Source organism: Epinephelus fuscoguttatus, linkage group LG20 (assembly GCF_011397635.1).
Source record: "Epinephelus fuscoguttatus linkage group LG20, E.fuscoguttatus.final_Chr_v1".
NCBI classification, from domain to species: Eukaryota; Metazoa; Chordata; class Actinopteri; order Perciformes; family Serranidae; genus Epinephelus; species Epinephelus fuscoguttatus.
This window is the reverse complement of record NC_064771.1, coordinates 38,239,982-38,258,688: the sequence shown is the minus strand read 5'-3', so window position 1 is coordinate 38,258,688 and position 18,707 is coordinate 38,239,982. Positions and strand designations below refer to the sequence as shown.

Genomic DNA, 18,707 nt, shown 5'->3' with positions numbered 1-18,707 from the left:
GTTGATATTTGGCAAACGACTGAAAACATGACTCATCCTGTCAGAAACATGGAGCTGTGAGAGAGTGAGACGTCGCCTCCAGGTTCAAATATTAATTATTAGCATTATAATAATTGCCTCAATAAAAGAGATTGACTTTCAGGTTTGTGTGTGTGTGTGTGTGTGTGTGTGTGTGTGTGTGTGTGTGTGTGTGTGTGTGTGTGTGTGTGTGTGTGTGTGTTCGCTCGCTGCCAGAGGTTTATGAAGCTGTGAATATTTAACCCAGGTTGAACTTCCTGTTCAATTTCAGAGAAACACGCGAGTCAAGTACAGACAAATAAGTTGTTCAGCTGTGTGTCTGTCTCTCCGTCTGTCTGTCTGTGTGTGTGTCTGTGTGTCTGTGTGTGTGTCTGTGTGTCTGTGTGTGTGTCTGTCTGTCTGCAGTTCCTCAGTTCAACCACCAGGTGGAGACAAACATCTGTGACATCTGTTGACATGGTGTAAATACTGAAGTTAATTCGTCCCTCTCAGTCAAAGCAAATATATCTATGAAGTCACATTAAGTGATGTGTTAATAGGATGAACCGCAGCTGTGTGTCAGATTTATGACACATATTAATGTAGTGTTCTGAAATAGGAAAACAGTCAGCTGAAAGTGCAAACCTCATCATGGGCCAGATGTAAATAAAGCACCCTAAAAACAGAATTAAACCAGTGATGTAATGTAACGAAGTACTTATACTTACAGTTACAGTACTGAAGTATTTCTGGGGAGTATCTGTACTTTTCTTGAGTTTGTATACTTCTGCCAACTCTCACTTTTATTCTCCTGCGTTTACAAAATCAAATGTTTACTTTAGCTCCAGTGCATTTCCCCTGAGCGTCTTGGCTCCTTGCTATGAATCAGGGAAGGAAGGAAGGAAGGGAGGAATGAGGGAGGGAGGAGGGAGGAAAGGATGCACAGATGGAATGGGAGGGAGGAAAATACTGGATTTTGTTCTTTAAATCGTTTAAGTTGTGAAAAAAGACATTGTTTAAGGTGGTGTACATGTTATAAAGAAACAGACTTCACCACTTGCTTTTTATTAACAGCATTTACTTGTACTTTTACATTTAATACTTGAGTACATTTAATATCACAAAATTACTTTTGTCAATTACTTTTTTTATCAGATACTTTAATGCTTTTACTCAAATAATGCTGTAGGTGACTTTGACTTGTGCCAGAGTCATTCTCTGGTACGATAACTTTGACTCAAGTATGACTTTCAGGTGCTTCGTGCACCGCTGAGTAAAACAACATGTCTTCTCAAATAAATGCAGCAAACATAATAAACATGCACAAACTATCAGAGCTGCAACTAAGGATTATTTTTATTATTGATTAATCTAACTATTGTTTTCTTTGTGCTGGTGATGGTAACACAGTGTCAGAAAACAGTAAAAAATAAAATAAATAAAAAAATCCTAAAACTCCGGGTGACGTCTTCCAATGTCTTCATGTGGTTTTAAACCCACATAAATAAATAAATAAATAAATAAATAACAGACAAAAGCTGTAAATCTTCACCACTGAGACGCTGGAACAATGATGAGTGTTTTACATTTTTTTCTGAAAAATAATCTGGATTTATCAAAATAGTTTCCATGCAAGAACTCAGTAGGGTACTGTTGGGTGGCTGAAACGTTGTGGAGTGGAAGTAGGCCTACAGTACTTGAGTACATGTACTTAGTTACTTTCCACCACTGACTATAAGCCCTATGTGAAAATATCATGCAAAACAAAATAAACAATATCTAATTTTTTTAATTCTGAATTATCGATAAACTTTTTTTTCATTTTGCTGCTTCGTTTTAAAGAATAACAGTGATGGAAGGAGTAATCACATTTTGTTTGGGTTAAGTAAAAGTTGTAATACTACAGTAGAAATACTCTGTTACAAGTCGTTCAGTGCTGCATTTGAAATCTTACTTCAGTAAAAGTTTAAACGTATTTCCATTAAAATATACTTAAAATATCAAAAGGAAGATTACTCCTGCAGAAAGGCCCATTTCAGAATAATGTTGATTATATTATTGGTAGTGTCTGAGCGTAATGAGTAATATCCAACAAAATAAATGTAACTGTAATCAAGTACAGTTACAAGGAAAATATCCGATTGAATTAGTTACTAATCAAAATATTGGTGATTACAAAAAGGTGACATCAGAATATGTTCTTTTGGATAAAAGTTATGTGTTTAACATTCTCTATTCTTTGTTATATTAATAAAATAAAAGTAAAGTTTGAGAGTAATCAGTGTTGAGTACTGATGTGACATTTATGTTTGTAGTTTGAGCCCGACTGCCCAGTTTAAAACATTTGTTAGAAAAGTAGTCAAAATGTAATAAGTTACATTCATATGACAAAATAAATAGAATAGTTACATTACTCATTTCATACTTAACAGGGTAACTAAATAGTAATCTATTACCTATTACATTTTTAAATGAACCTTCCCAGCACTGATTACTGGATGATAATTACTGAGGTATTAATGTGTTCATCACTTAAATGTTGCAGCTGATAAAAGTGAAGCTCATTTAAATGATTTAATATTTAATGTATATGGAGCCTGTTAGTTGATACGCTGCCACCTAGGTTATGAATTTGTACATTGGGGATCAATATATAATATCATAATCATGAATCAATATATCTGTATTATTAATCAGAATCAGGAACTTAAAGGTATCAGATTAATGTAGTAAAAAGTACAATAATTGTCTCTGACAGTTCATGAAACTGAAGTTTGAGCAGCAGGAAATGGAAACGCTGCAGTCACCTACAGGTCGGGCCAGCTGACACACTTCTGTGCTGTATTTTATCCATCAAGTCTGCACGGCAGAAAACTTTGTTCAACTCAACCAGGACGAGACAGAGCTCTCAGTTATTGGGCCTGCAGCTCAGAGAGAGGAACTTAACCCTTTGAAACCTGAGCATAGTGGCCTGATTTCTTTCAAACACATGGGAAGGAGGCGATGAGAAACATAGGGAAGAAATGGCCCCAAAAAAATACCAAGAAATTAGAAGAGAAAAAATTACAAAAATGACCTGGAAATCAGCCAAAATAAATTCAACAAAATAAAAAACAAAAACACACAAGGGAATGACTTGAAAAAAAGCATAAAAATTATGTATTTGTAACATCATTTTGAATATATAATTATGATAATTATAAATACAGGGCACATTTCTTTTCCATAGCTTTTTAAAAATAATTTACAAACCCCCTAACTTCTTGGAATTTGCAGAACATTTCTTCACAAGTTTCTTGTTGCTTATTTCCCAAAAGAAATCAAACCAGTTTGCTCAGGATTCAGAGATGTAAATACCTGTGAAGGGAGTGTGAACGCAGCACAAAAAAGTGATGTCGCTCCAGGTTTTAAAGGATTAAAGAAAAACTGCAGCAGCTGGAACTAAAAAAGACATCAGAGTTTTCTGTGATTCAGCTCTTGGTCTTGATAAACATGTTAGAAGTTTAACCAAAACTGATTTTATCATCTTAATAAGAACATTGTCAGAGTGCGACTGCTTCTCTCCCAACACAGAGACACACTGATGCTTCTGTCACCTGCAGAGTCAAACACTGTGATGCTCTACTTTATGGTCTCCCTCACAAACACATTACACAGGTTTTAAAGTCTCTGCATCGACTTCCTGTGAGCTTCAGAACTGATTTTAAGATCACTGGTTTATAAAGCTCTTCATGGTCTCAGTCCTGCCTGTTTATCAGATTTGATTTCATCGTATGACACTCAGGTCCTCTGGTCGTGGACCTTTAATCAGAACAAAACCTACAGTGAGGCGTCATGTTATTATATGATCCACGTCTGAACACCTGAGGGCTGCACAGAGAAAGCAAACTCAAGATTTACCTTTTAATTTAACGTAATGCCTTTTAAATGTTTTATATTTATTATTATTGTGCATTTATCTATTTGTTTATTTGTTTATTTCTATTAATCTGTTTTTCTAGCTCCCATTTTCCTCATTTTTTTAAAAAAAATTTATTTATTTTAACTTATTTATTGCCTGATTTAAATTGTTTTCTGTTTTCAGCAACAAAGACTTGTTCATGAAAAACAACCTGAACCAAGGAAATGTTTTATATTTTATATTTCCTCGTCATGAACCCGGAAGTGTGTTCTCATATTTGAACCCATTACCCTGTGAAACCCTCAGTGAGGAGGGGGCGGGGCTACAGCGCACACCTGACGGTCAGACTCCGCCCTCCTCCCGCCTCTCCACTCAGATCATGTTGTTGGCACTGTGGTAGAGGCACGGCATCTTGTTGTTTGTTTGCGACACATCAGAGGAAAACAAAGAGTTGACGAAGCAGCTCAGTTTGGGATTAAGACGATGGCAGACAGCTGAAGCCTTCCGCCTGACCACACTGCGTTCACAGGTAGGTTTTGCTCTGTCCGGAGGAGCTAACTAGCTAGTCTGAACAGGTGCAGGCTGGTTTTAACCGCGAATATAAACTTCAGGTGAGGACAGGTTGTAGCCGAAGTTAGCCGAATTTATCTTTACCTTATTGTCACTTTAACTGAAGTTTCTTTTTGTCGTCGGAGCTTTAATGAGGGCAGGAGAGGTAATTTTAGCAGTTTCGGTATGAGGTTTTGACGCTACGTCTACACCTGCGTTAGCTCAGATTTCAGGCTCCTGGAGCTACCAGGAGTTAGTCTGTACCACTTTGTGTTCATAGGTATAAAAGACAAAGACGTGGCAGAGATGTATCAGTTAATTAACAGTATTTAAGACCGTATTGAAGGCTCTTAAGGTGGACTTGTTAAGTTATATTCCTTCACACCAGCACTCTGTTGTTCCAGCACACAGGTCTGATACCAAGTGTTTGTTATCAGGTGTTATATTGTGTCTCAGGTGCTCCACACACAGGAGGACTCTTATCACTGGCCTACTTAGTAACTGTGGTGTTGTCCTGTTGGTCATAGATTAAAACACAGTCAGATAATTACAGCTCTTTGTTTAGCAATAATCAGACAGTTATGCTGCTGAAGCACATCAAGTAAATGGATTGTCAGGTATTATGAAAATGTATTAATAATTTAAATGATGTAATCAAGCAAAAAAGCCAAATCTTTTCTCACACCGTGAGGATCTGCTGTTTCCTTTGCCTTAGGGACTGTTGTTTACTCGTCAGAGCAGCTGGGCGGCTGAGCTGTGACTTGTTGTTTGTTTTAATATTATTTTGACTAAAGCTACAGGTATTTATTTATTTCAGGAGTGAGGGGTCAGATTGTTCTGGAGTGAGACGATTTCTTGAAATGATTTATTGAATTATTGTCTCCCATTCGTTTGCATTTCTCCACAGCGGCTAAGGAGCCAAACCAAATAACCCAAACCACCTGATGACCAGGAAGAGAGCTCATCTTCTAACGACAGCGAACCGTTATCACAAACCAGGTAACTCAGCTAACATGGTTCGATATAAAGGAGGAGTGCAGGGTTTCTGCCTCCTGCTGACGTGTTTGCTGCACAGTTTTGTTCAGACATACAACATCCTCCTGCTGTGTGCGAGGGAGCGTGCTGCTCTGCTGTGATGACAGAACAAGCAGCAAGCGTGCATCTTGCCAAGTCACTCAAGGTGCATTCAGACAACTTGGAGAAGCGAGCTCTGACTTGTTAACATGAATTGAACGGCTGTCAAACTCACAGTATGGAAAAGTGCCACGCACCCTGCACCCACTACGCCCCTGATTATTAAGAGTGGTTATTAGATTTGTAAAATTGACGCTTTTATGTTTGAAAGTTAAAAGTTGAAGACAAAATCCTGGAGTTGAAAAAAGCCTCAGTTTTTCACTCTTGTCGTTTCTGCTGCTCAGTTCATGCAGACGGTTTATAATAGGCCAAATCTAAAATGTAAAATAAAGAGATTTAGATTAGACATCACCATTTTAAGCTCAAGTTTGATTATAGTGTTTTTCTGAGGACGCATTTGTTCATCAGAAATGTGAAAATCCAACGATAATTTCTCTTCATACAGTTTCTGGCTGATAGATGGTGTCATTTCATCCTTTTTTATTTAATCTGTTGTTTGTTTGTAGACAGATATTCATCCAGCTGTCTCAGATGCAGGTGCATAAAACAATCCTGCACACTGCTCCTGCTCAGCTTAACGTTTCCTCCTGGACCTTCGTCAGGAGTGTTCAACACCATTATGTACAACATTGAGCTTATATGGACACTGCTCCACCCATGTCACAGGTGTGCACAGGTGTGGGGGAATTAATCCGCCGTGGGTGTGTTCCTCAGTTATTAATAACAACCTGTGCCCCATATGTCACATTATATACCCAACACACGCAAGAACAAGGCAACAAGAAATATTTAAGCTCAGTGTTGTAAATAACAGTAGCTATGTTTCCATCCAAAAGTGATTTGAATCATTGGGAAATGCGCATTAAAAGAAATATGAATCCTGTGTGTTTCCATTAAATGTACGGACTTTGGTGAAAACTACGAACTCGCGCGAGTTTTCCGCAGAACCGGAAACAAAACAAGTCTCGCATTCTTCTTCTTCTACGTTTTCTGGCGGTTGGCAACCAGCTTGTAAATGCATTACCGCCTTCCCGACCCGGAGTGTGGATATCACCATGGAGAGAGGTGCGCTACATCACACTTAATTTGAACATAACTGTTTCCATCCCCCGTTTTGCAAATCAACATTTTTTCTAATCAACCAAAACCCGGCTAAAGCAAGCGTATTTTAGTTTGTGTGAATCAGGGGATTTTAATTCGAATTTTGGCGTTTCCATCATAATCTTCCGATACGATACTTCTAGATGCGCATCTAAACAGGCTGATGGAAACATGGCTAGTGTTGAAGGTCCAGCAGGAAACACTCATGTTGTTTGTAAATTGTAAACTAATAAACTGTTCAAAGACTCAAGTCATTTTTCCGACACACCTGCATCTGAGACAGTTGGATGTGCGAATATCTCTCTTCAACAAAAAACTACAGATTTTTTTTTAAAGATATTTTTGGGGCATTTTTTGCCTTTAATCGATAGGAAAACAAAGTGTGAAGTCGGGGGGGGGGAGAGAGGGAGTGACATGCAGCAAAGGGCCACAGGCTGGAATCGAACCCGGGCCACTGCGGCAACAGCCTAGTACATGGGGCGCCTGCTCTATCCACTAAGCCACCGACACCCCACAAACCACAGATTTAATTTAAAAAAAAAAAAAAGACGTTATGTTTTCTTAAAAAATCCCCAAAATGACACCATTTCTTCTTTCTTTCTCTTTTTATTAGGATCCCCATTAGCACCAGCAACAGCATCGGCTATTCTTCCTGGGGTCCAACATACATACAGCATAAACATAAACATTCTCACTTACACATAACAAACACATATCGAACACACATGTACACATAACAAAACAAAACAAAGCAACAACAGCTCCCTGAGTTTAAGAGAGTGATATATATTTCATCAAACCATTTATTCTACATTTTAAATTAAATCTGTGGTAAAATAAATACAGAATAAAGCTCCTCCTCTCAGCCAAACTAAAAACCAGAAGTCCCACCTCGTGCTTAAAAAATGATTTGACATGCCTCACCCTTACTGCACCCCCCCCCCCCCACCCCACCCCCCCCCCACCCCCCATAAGTAACAAACAGTCCCTAATGTGACAACAATAAACTGAATATATTTGTGTTTGTGTCTGTTGTTCAGACAAAACAAGACGTCAGCTCGGATTCAGACGGGTTATATCAGACGCTCTCCCTCCAAACATCAGTGCTGAATGATGGCTGTAAATCACACTGGTAGAAAATATGACTGCAATAAAACAACACTTAAAGGTGTCATGAGTCAGTCAAAGGAGAATTCAGTGACATGCACTGTGACTGTGGGCTCAACGTTTAGATCCTTTCATAAAGCAAAGCTCAGCTTCTCTGCGTCACATCGTCGCAAACTGAGACATTCAACCTTTTATTCCCGTCTCGTCGACTCTTCCTCGAGGAAACAGGATGTGGGTTGTGTCGGTCCTGTCTGTGCTCTGATTGTAGTGTGATGGCAGCTCTGTTCTCCTTCACACACATGTACACCTGTTTACACACATGTTTAATTTGGATCCACACCTGCTGAGGAGAGATTTTAAACCACTAAATGCTGCCTGCAGGGTTTTTATGTTTGTAAAAGAAGATGTTATCCATCCGGTGGTGTGTGTGTGTGTGTGTGTGTGTGTGTGTGTGTGTGTGTGTGTGTGTGTGTGTGTGTAAACCTGCAGGCTGCACCTGTTCCCCTCACATGCTGCAATAATAAGACAATAAACCCCAACAAGTGTTAGACAGCATCAGAAGTCAGGCTGGGCAATAGGAATTAAATTAAAGAGCATTTCTTCAGTATCAATATGTCAGCCAGTATTTGTGTTGTTGTTGTTGTTGTTGTTGTTGTTGCCTCGATCAGAGTGCGCACACAGAGCCAGCTGTGCATGGCAACTGTAATTACTGTAATTATTTAATAACAACTTCACAACTTTACACAGATTAACAAACAATGTCAGGACAATAACACGCTGTGGAGTCAAACTTTCCTTACTGAAAATAGATTTGGTGGCGCAGAGCCAGAGAATATTACGAACCTGAATATCCACACACACACACACACACACACACACACACACACACACACACACACACAGCAGGTGTTATTATCGTGTGTGTGTGTGTGTGTGTGTGTGTGTGTGTGGTCTAAATATAAAACCATTTCCAACAAAAGCTCTGACTGATGAAAGCAGAGAAGTCTTTGTCTGCACTACACGCAACTCCCTGCTGTCTTTTTACCTCATGGAAAAAAACCCAAACACACCAGAACAAAGTGCGTTCGGTGTTCTTGATCCTGTTATTTATTTTAATTTAGTTTGGAAAGATAATTTTTTGGGCTTTTTGCCCTTAACGACAGGACAGGCTTGAGCCTGGAGGGGGCGTTGACTGTGACATGTAGCAAAGGGCCACGAGCTGGAAATGAATCTGTGGCTGCTGCGGTAAGGACACTGCCTTTGTATGTGGGGTGGGAACTATTTTCTTTCTACCAAACAACACCTGCCAACTGATCCGGCGCAGAAGGACGTGTGCATCTACTCATTAGCCCTTTTAAACAGGAGCTGTGCAGATTAGCAGGAAAGCCCAATCAGTGTTTTTTCAGCATTGGCAGTATAAAAACAAAATCGGGGAGTGCAGCAAAATGCCGCCTACCTACTTTTGTTTATACAGAATGTGCCTTTTTCGGGGCAATGGGGGGCGTGAGCAAGTAACAAAACGTGTAGCTCAGCATGTGACGTAAACAGTGACGTGGGAGGGAAGCCGCGGCTGGTCAGTCCTTCGGAGATTCTCTCGTAAGTCGGCCCGTTCTTCACCGTCCCCGTCATCTGACGGTTAATGGCCTCTTCATTTGCGAGGACAAGGAGGGCGCGCAATTCCTTGTCTCCCCAGTTGCTCATCTTTACAGTGTCTGTCAGGTTTGTGTTTCCCTCTTGCTACTAGCTGCTCGCTAATTCCTGCTATCAGCTGTTTCCTGTTTATCCACCGCCAGTGGCTCGCAAGTGTGGCGTCATCAACAGCTCCTCCCACAAGTCATCAACAGCTCCTCCCACAAGTCATCAACAGCTCCTCCCACAAGTCATCAACAGCTCCTCCCACAAGTCATCAACAGCTCCTCCCACAAGTCATCAACAGCTCCTCCCACAAGTCTTCAACAGCTCCTCCCACAAGTCATCAACAGCCCCTCCCACAAGTCATCAACAGCCCCTCCCACAAGTCACCAACAGCCCCTCCCACAAGTCATCAACAGCTCCTCCCACAAGTCATCAACAGCTCCTCCCACAAGTCATCAACAGCCCCTCCCGCCTTGTTCTGTTTAAACCAAAAGGGTTCCACCAATATGTCTACCCTACGAGGCTGAAAACTGGGCACCTTGGATCAACTCGCCAGAGTTGCCAGAGAGTAAGGGTCCGTCCCAATACCCCCCTTAGCCCTACCCCTACATTTGCGCGTTCCCGAGAGGGGTACTTGCTTCCCAATTCCTTTTTGCGTGTAGGGGTAGGGGGCATAACGAGGGGTAGCGGGTATGAAACTAGCCCTTCGGAGCGAGGGATTTCAGATGCTGACTTGCCAGCGAGGGGTAGACGTTGCCATGGCTACCAGCCGAGGAAGAGACGAGGGAAAAAGTTCATACGTAGCTAACGTTACCGTAATCAGGTTGCTCGTTAGCTAGCTAGCTAGCTCGCACTATCTGGCGTCTGTCATCTGTCCTGTTCTGCAAAATTGTCAGACTTTTCACATTACGATAACACGCCAGCTAGTATAACTATGCTGCCTCGTAATGTTAGCTGGTTAGCTAGCTAGCAGAAGTCCCCTGTCGTCTGTCGTTCATCAGACGAAGCATGATGAATGCGGCAAACGTGATCGGTAGGATGAACTCAACTGGAGACTCCATTGTAGATGCTGGTTGGAAATGTAGATGGCTCGCAGCTTCCTGTTTAAAATAGTTACGTATGCGTGAACGTAACTGATGCGGTGACGTAGTGAGTGGTGTCCCAATTCCTAGGGAAAGATTTCTACCTCTGCCCCTCGTTGCTTCATTTCGAGGGCCAAGGGGTAGTGGGCAAGGGGGGGGTATTGGGGTTGGTTCTAAGTATTCATGTCCTTTACTTATGTACAGTAAAAGTGCTAATACCACACTGACACTGCTCCGCTACAAGTTAAAGTCCTGCATTCTTGACTTAAAGTATTATCAGCACGGTGTACTTTAAAGTATGCAAAGTCAAAGTCTCTCCCTCCTTCTCTCTCGTGACTCTCCTCTGTATAAATGAAGTCGATCATAGTTTGCATGTGGATTTCACTACAGACTGAAGGGTTGCTCCTCATCAGCACAGAGTCACCTGGAGGCTAAAACTCTGACTCCCTCCTCCCCTCAGGTAACATGATGGAGGTGGCTGGTCCGTGGACAGAAGTATTCGAGGGCTCGGAGAGGAAGGAGTCGTCTGATGGAGCAGAGACGCTGCTGGGGAGCTCCACTCTGACTCTGGCTCCTCTGGTGGCTGACTCTCCTTCTGTACGGCGCTCCCAGCCCATCCTGATCACTGTGAACAGGTACGACCAACAGGCATCATTACTCCCTGTGGGAACAGGCTGACAGGGTGTTTAGATATGCAGCGTGTACACATGTAGTGGACATGAGTCAGTCTTGTTCAGGTGGATGTTGACTCAAGTCAGTGACTTACCTTCAGGCTAAAGTCATCTGATGTGTAAAGAAGTTTCGACAGCGTTTAAGTCACGGGTAATAAAAGTGTGATTGTAGAGCAGTGTGTGTGTGTGTGTGTGTGTGTGTGTGCTGGTGTTAGACAGAGTTTTGTTTTAGTTTCACTTCCTTCTGTCCTTATATAGACGTGGTACCTTTTTGTTTCTTCCTCCCTGAAGACAAAGACAGCTCTGTTTCTTTGTGGCCACACTGTGAAATAAATGGGAAAAAGAAAACATGTTAAACACGTTATTATCTAGAAACTGGCTCTTTTTTTTCTGACGACATAACAAAACACAGTATTTAACCATGGCGAGATAGGGAGGGTTGTTTCTGTCTGTTTAAAGTTCAGAGACACAAAAGAGCTCCAATCAAAGTTTTATTTTCTTCCCACTGTGGACTTGTAAAGTCAGGGTCCCTGCAAAAGTCTTAAACGCCACTGAATTCATTAATCTAAAAATAAGGCCTTAATTGGTACTAAAATGTCTTCAATCAAACTTTCAACTTCTTAAAGATGACGATACAGCGTAAGAAGGACTTTATGAATGTTTTTTTCTGATGTTGCATCGTAAAATCTCCATATAGTCGGCAACATCTGTTTTTTATAATGTATAGATTTTTTTTTCAGTTTTTCAGTCTTTTTTATTTAATCCAGGGCGTCTACAGATCCTTTAAAAAGTCTTAAGTTAAGTTCTCTCAATATAAGGCCTTAAAAAGTCTCAAATTGTCTTAAAGGGATAGTGCACCCAAAACTGAAAATTCAGCCATTATCTACTCACCCATATGCCGAGGGAGGCTCAGGTGAAGTTTTAGAGTCCTCACATCACTTGCAGAGATCCAAGGGGAGAGGAGGTAGCAACACAACTCCACCTAATGGAGGCTGACGGCGCCCCAGATTCAAACGTCCAAAAACACATCATTGAAACCACAAAATATCTCCATACTGCTCGTCCGTAGTGATCCAAGTGTCCTGAAGCCCCGACATAAAAAGTTGTTTGGAAAAACCTCATTTGAACTCTGTTTTTAGCCTCATTGTAGCCTGTAGCTCTGACTGCCTCTCTGGGCACCGCGCTCACGTGTGTGCGCTTGCACAAGACCGTGAGACATGGGCACCACCTTCATGTGTGTTCACGTGCTTTCGCTGGCACAAGATATGTCAGGTTTTGTCAATAAAACAAAATATAGAAATCTGCAGTCTTGTCCTTTGATAGCAGATAATTAGGAATTGATTGTTTGTAAATCTTCTGCCAGTTTATTTTTACATGATTTCATCTGGTTCTGGTCTTTTGTTCATGTCTGTAACTTCTGCAGGACGAAGGGTGTGGAGTCATTTTCCTCCTCTGTCCCGTCCATTCCCAACCCTTTCCCAGAGCTGTGCAGCCCCTCCAAGTCTCCAGTGCTCATCAGTTCACTTCCCTCTCCGTCCGCTAACAAACATGTAAGTTCAAAGCATCATTATCAGGCAGCTGCTTCACAAGTCTGTCAGAAATCATCTTAAATGGTTTGATGAATGTTCAAACTGCAGTTTGGACAGGCTCAGATTCCAGGTGTTTTTTTCACTTCATCATTTTAGTTTCATTAATACAACACAGACAGTTTATCACACTGTGGACTGAACAGGTGTCAGTGTGATGTCACCAAGTGCAGCTCCAGTACAGGTGAAAGATTAAATAAAACGCTCAGAATTCAGATTTAAAGCCTCATTTTAGATAAACATTAGGATCCTCCTCATTTAAAGATTGAATTAGTTCAACTAGACATTTTTATGAAACACTTTTTAGATCTTGGTCGTTTGTAACTAGATGAAGATGAAGGGTTGTAGTCATCAGACTTCTGTATCTCAAGTTATCGGAGAAACCAGCTGAGCAAACATTAGCGGCAGCTCATCCTTAACCCCTGCTGTGCCGAACAGCTTTAGAGAAACATTGATTTTTAACATGAAACTGCTTCATTCAGTGTTTTTACTGCTTTAAATCAGCGGGTCTGTTTGTTTTGGAGAGGAAGACACCTCTAAGGATAATTCAGCTCTAACTAAAAACCTCCTGAGGGTTTGGATCTCAAGAGAAAAAAGGTGAGCACACATTAGTTCTGAAATGGGGCGTGGTCATGTAGGCGGAGCAGAGCGGCATTTTTCACCTGCTACACTCAGCTGACAGCTTCTGTGTGTGTGTGTGTGTGTGTGTGTGTTGAGTTTTGCAGAATAATAATGCAGTTGTTTATGAAGGCTTTGGAAGCGTACACCATATGAACTGGTACTGAAGTCATGAACTGCATCGTTTTAACTGCAGGCTGATTTGATTGATTTATTTTAATGTGAAATGTAAGAACACAGCGCTGCTCTGCGGCTTCACATTGACACAGTGAGGTGTTCATTTAATCATTTATAAACAGACTTTGCTCATTTTGTCCTCTGTTCTGTAAAGGTTTACCTGCAGCAGAGCTGCAGAGCTGCGTGCACAGAAGAAAAATAGATGAGCTGTGTAGAAATAATGTTGAGCAGCAGCTTCACTGGTCAGTGAAGAAGCTTCAGTTGATCATAATGAGCGCGCTCTGCTGCATGCACGCCACGGCAAACGTGTGTTTTGGCTGTAGCTTTATTCAGTGTTTTTACTGGTTTTAATCACCAGGCGTCTCACTTATAAACATTTTGTTCGCACAAATCGAGGCCTGAAAGAGGCGTACGCCACCTCCCATGGAAAAGTTGTGATCTGTGAAAACAGGCTTGATGGGAGAAACTTTGACCCACGCTGACAAACATTTTGGAGATGGGAAATTGGCGACGCAGATGGTGAGGTGGAGCCTGACTGTAGAAACTGTCAAGTATTATTTGGGACACGCCATTTTTTTAGCTTTTGTTCGCACATACATTTCTAGTCTGGATCCTGCACACTGTTTTATAAATGAGGCCCCTGGTTGTTAGTGTTTGAGAGGAAGAGACCTCAGTGGATACTCAGCTCCAGATAAAAACCTCCCTCACGATGAACACTGAAGGAATATCAGCCAAGATAAACTGACTCCAGTGACCACATCACTCCATCTGTTGTTTTTTTGTTTTTTCAGTTCTCTTTTTATGAGGATTTTACATGGTTCACATGTTCATTGACATAACATTCTCATCCATTCATCCGTAAATTACAGTTGAATCTCCACAGTATATCCAAGACTGTATAAATAATACAGAGATGAATGATTGGTCCTTCCACCATATTATAAGGCAGTCTGTTAATACAGTTTAAGAACTAAACTTCCTAGAACAGGAAAGCCGGGGTGTGAAAAAAAGAAAACTTTAAAAATGAAGTAAAAAGGGGAAGAATATGAGAAAAGGGACATACAATTTAGCATTAGACAAAAGATGGTTGCACCAGTGTAACATACATGATCCATCTTTCCCATCTTTTCAAAAACACACTTTGTTGCAGTCTTATGGCAAATGTACGCTCTATTAATTACCTTTTGTGCACTTCAGGAATGAATCTGGCAATGTTCTGTGATATTCTTAAAGCAAATGTCCACTTTAGAATGAAAACACAGACAGTACTTACTGACCCTCATGCCGACAACAAGTCCAGTGTAGTTTTTTAATCCACAAAACTTGTTCGGGGTATCAGAGGATAACAGCTAGCCAGATTTTTCCATACCCTTGAAGTGCATGGAACCCACATTTTGAAAATGTAATAAAACTCCAGTAATGCATTTCAAACACGTCAGAACGGCTCATCCGTCGTAATCCAAGTGCCCTGAAGCCGCAGCATGCAACACTGACTTGAAAAGACGTAATTTACTCCACTTTTATAGCATCATTTCTCACCGTGGTCAGTCAGCCTGCAACTCGCAAGACTCAAGAACAGGAACGTTTCTGAACGTTCTCAAGTCTCGCGCGAGTTGTCATGTAAACACAGCACTCCTGCAGGGCAGGCTGACTGACCACAGTGAGAAATGATGCTATAAAAGTGGAGTAAATTACGTCTTTTCAAGTCAGTGTTGCATGCCGTGGCTTCAGGGCACTTGGATTACGACGGATGAGCCGTTCTGATGTGTTTGAAATGCATTAGCAGAGTTTTATTACATTTTCAAAATGTGGGTTCTGTGCACTTCAAGTGTAGCTGTTATCCTCTGATACCCCGAACGAGTTTTGTGGATTAAAAAACTACACTGGGCTTCTTGTCGGCATGAGGGTCAGTAAGTACTGTCTGTGTTTTCATTCTAAAGTGGACATTTGCTTTAATGTCAGCACATCCTGTGAAAAGACAGAACCCTGTCAACAAGTACTGAAAATAGTTCCCACAGATGCACTGTTCGCTCCTGTTTGATAGAAACTACAGTGATCAGCTGTTTGAGGAGAGCACTGAGCCTGTTTTGGGAAATGGTATTCATAAAGATTTAAGTCTTCACTTGGAGGCAGTGTGTGTTTGGGCTCAGAGCGACAGACAGTAGACATATAGTGTTTATTGAGAGGAAGGACGACATATAATAACACCAGCTTCATCCTCTGAGACTTATTTGTTTGGACAAATTACAGCGGCTGCGTTAATCCCTTCACACCTGTCTGATGTGTAGGGTCTGACAGGTGCGTCCTCTCGATGTGTCTCAACCTGTTTGCTAATCATGCAGGTAAAGTTCGGTTAAGACTGTGACTGACAGCAGAGCTGTGTTGCCATGCCTGCGCCGTCTTATTTTGACTCACAAACGCTGCCAGAATAAACATGTCTGTAATTACAGCAGCGTGTCGCCGTGCCACATCTACAGTGATGGAGGCAAACAGGCAAGCGCGCACGCACACGCACACACACACACACACACACAGGCATCTGTCAAACTGGGAATTGTGATTGTTGTGTGGGAGCTGCAGGAGGGAAACAAACGCTGAAAGATCCTGTGAGCTGTTTGAGACTGAGATTATGTGGCCAGAAGTTTGTGGACTGGATTGATAAGACTTTATTTATAACAAGACCATTTCTGATTCTGCTCATCAGTCGGATTCTTTATCAGTTCTGTTTCTGATCTGAGTCTGGGCCCAGTGTAGAAACTGAGTCAGAAAAAAATAATCCACGTGACTGGTGTGCAGAGCTCTGCTGTTTAACTGTTTTCTTAGTCAAAGAAAACTCTCCTGAGCCTGCCTGTGTGCCGCTCAGGTAATAACATGGGATATTTACCCTCCCCTGCTCGGCTGGGAGGCACTGACTCGTGTGCAGAGTGTGTGTTACTGGATTAAAGCCCATATTGTTGATGATTCCACTTGAAATGATCGTTTTACAGACATTACAGGCAGCACTGCTGTCATGAATCAGTCTGTTAATATCACACTCACCGGCCACTTTATAAGGTACACCTTGCTGGTACCAGGTTGGACCTCCTTTTTAATTCTTGGTTCTCAACAAGGTGCTGAAACATTCCTCAGAGATGTTGGTCCATATTGACATGATGACATCACACAGTTGATCCATGATGAGAATCTCCCGTTCCAGCACATCCCAAAGGTGCTCTATTGGACTGAGATCTGGTGACTGTGGAGGCCATTGGAGTACAGTGAACTCATTGTCATGTTTGAGATGATGTGAGCTTTGTGACATGGTGCGTTATCCTGCTGGAAGTAGCCATCAGAAGATGGGTACACTGTGGTCATAAAGGGATGGACACGCTCAGCAACAATACTCAGGTAACTGAGTGCACTGTGTCAGAACACAGCTGAGAACAGTTCTGCCATTTAAGAACTGACGTAGACTTTTCTTAAGAGAAAGTGTACGAGGATATTGGTGAATGCAGCTCATTGTTTCACAATTTGCAACTGTCAGAAAAACATGCCAGCATTGATAAAAGAAATTACGAAGCTCGGAGGCATTTGATCCAGATCGATCAGATCATTTTAAACTGGTTTTAGATTCACCTCCGTAACTTGTACCTGCAGGAGCAGTGTGCAGGGTGGAGTCACATTAAGCGCTGAGGTTGCAGATTGCAACTGACTGAATACCCCTCTGCTCACCCTCCCTGCGAGCCCACGGTGGCGTTCACTGTAACGTGAACACATGAGAGGCCCTCTGTAAAGCCAGAGTTTGGCTTGTTTGTTCTGAGCTATTGTAGTAACATGGTTTACATATTTGTTTATTTTTGCCTGCCACGATATCAGAATCAGCCACAACAAACTGTTTTTTATTTATGGAGCTGCTTGCCTCTCTCTCTGTCTCTGACACACACACACACACACACACACACACACACATTGGGTGTGTGTGTGAAAAGGCACACGAGCACGCTCTGGGACAAACTGGGGGAAGGACCTGCTCCGTGTGTAGATATGAACGGTTTATTCTTACTGTACGTTCACACCAAAAGCTGCCAGAGCTGCAAAATAATTGAATTCACTCGAGCAGCGGTGCTGGTAAAATATTTGTGGCAGTGAAAGCAGCTCAAGTCGCTCATGACGTCAAATTCTGAATGTTCGATTATGCTTCTCAATTTAAAGGAGCTGCAAAGCAGGTTAGTGGCTGGAGCACAGAAACGTTCATGTCTGGACAATGAAAACAGGATAAAAAGTCTAAACAGTTCAGACATTAAACATTAAACACACACAGCCTGTGTTGCGTTCAGGCGTTGTCACGTAAATAACGAATGCAGCTGTAGCACAACACAGCAGCGTGTCAGGTGGGCCGAACCCGAACCGAATATGAGCAGAATTTTGACATTTTAGGACCAAGTGTTTGTCACTGCTGCTCATAAATGATACCAATAATTCAGACATTATCAAACTGCAGTCTGCAGAGCCTGAAAGCACACAAGGTGTCCACATAGTTTTGGCCATGTAACATTACTCTTTGTTCAGATAGTAATTCTTTATCTGAGCGAATAGTTTCAGCTGGATTTGTTCCTTCACTTGTCTCTTTATGTGTTTGATAATGTAGCTCTGCGGGTGTTGCACATTACATACAACCTGTGTTTGTAGGTCGCTGCACTGTGAGCTGTGACATCACTTTGATTAAACACAATATTTCAGATCACATGCTCAAAATAAAACTGCTGCTACAGCGTGTCTGAATGTTTTTAAATATCTGATCTCCACCGTCGTCACGTGTCGTCAGCTTCCTGTCCTGAGCTCAGAAACATTTTCCCTTTTCCTCCCCTGCTCTTTAATAAAAACCTCTCAGGAGTCAAAGTGGACTGACCGGATATTGAAGCGTGAAGTTTCCACAGCAGGAATGTTCCTCCCCCGTGAGCCTCCCCGGCTCATACTCACCCATTATTTGTCCTGCCTGACGCTGACACTCGCCCGACCAGTCCGGACTTGATGACTTTGTGGTCGGGCAGGTTTGTTTTCTTTCGGTTTGCTGGATCCAGACGTTGAGTCAGACAGCAGCGCGCTCTGAGGAACGTCCTGACCCCTGAATAACCTGCACCCAGCTCACCTCCGCAGCATCAGACACAGA

General features: G+C 41.9%; 1 protein-coding gene across 1 annotated transcript in view; it reads left to right on the top strand.

The window, feature by feature from the left end:
- Positions 1-4,256: 4,256 nt before the first annotated feature.
- The window catches only part of grb7 (growth factor receptor bound protein 7), a 28,100-nt gene continuing 13,649 nt past the window's right edge, over positions 4,257-18,707 (top strand). The window contains exons 1-4 of the mRNA XM_049563330.1: positions 4,257-4,427; positions 5,355-5,446; positions 10,967-11,141; positions 12,601-12,727. Coding sequence (XP_049419287.1) covers positions 5,392-5,446; positions 10,967-11,141; positions 12,601-12,727 — 357 coding nt within the window. The 5' untranslated portion in view covers positions 4,257-4,427; positions 5,355-5,391. The remainder of the gene's footprint in view (positions 4,428-5,354; positions 5,447-10,966; positions 11,142-12,600; positions 12,728-18,707) is intronic.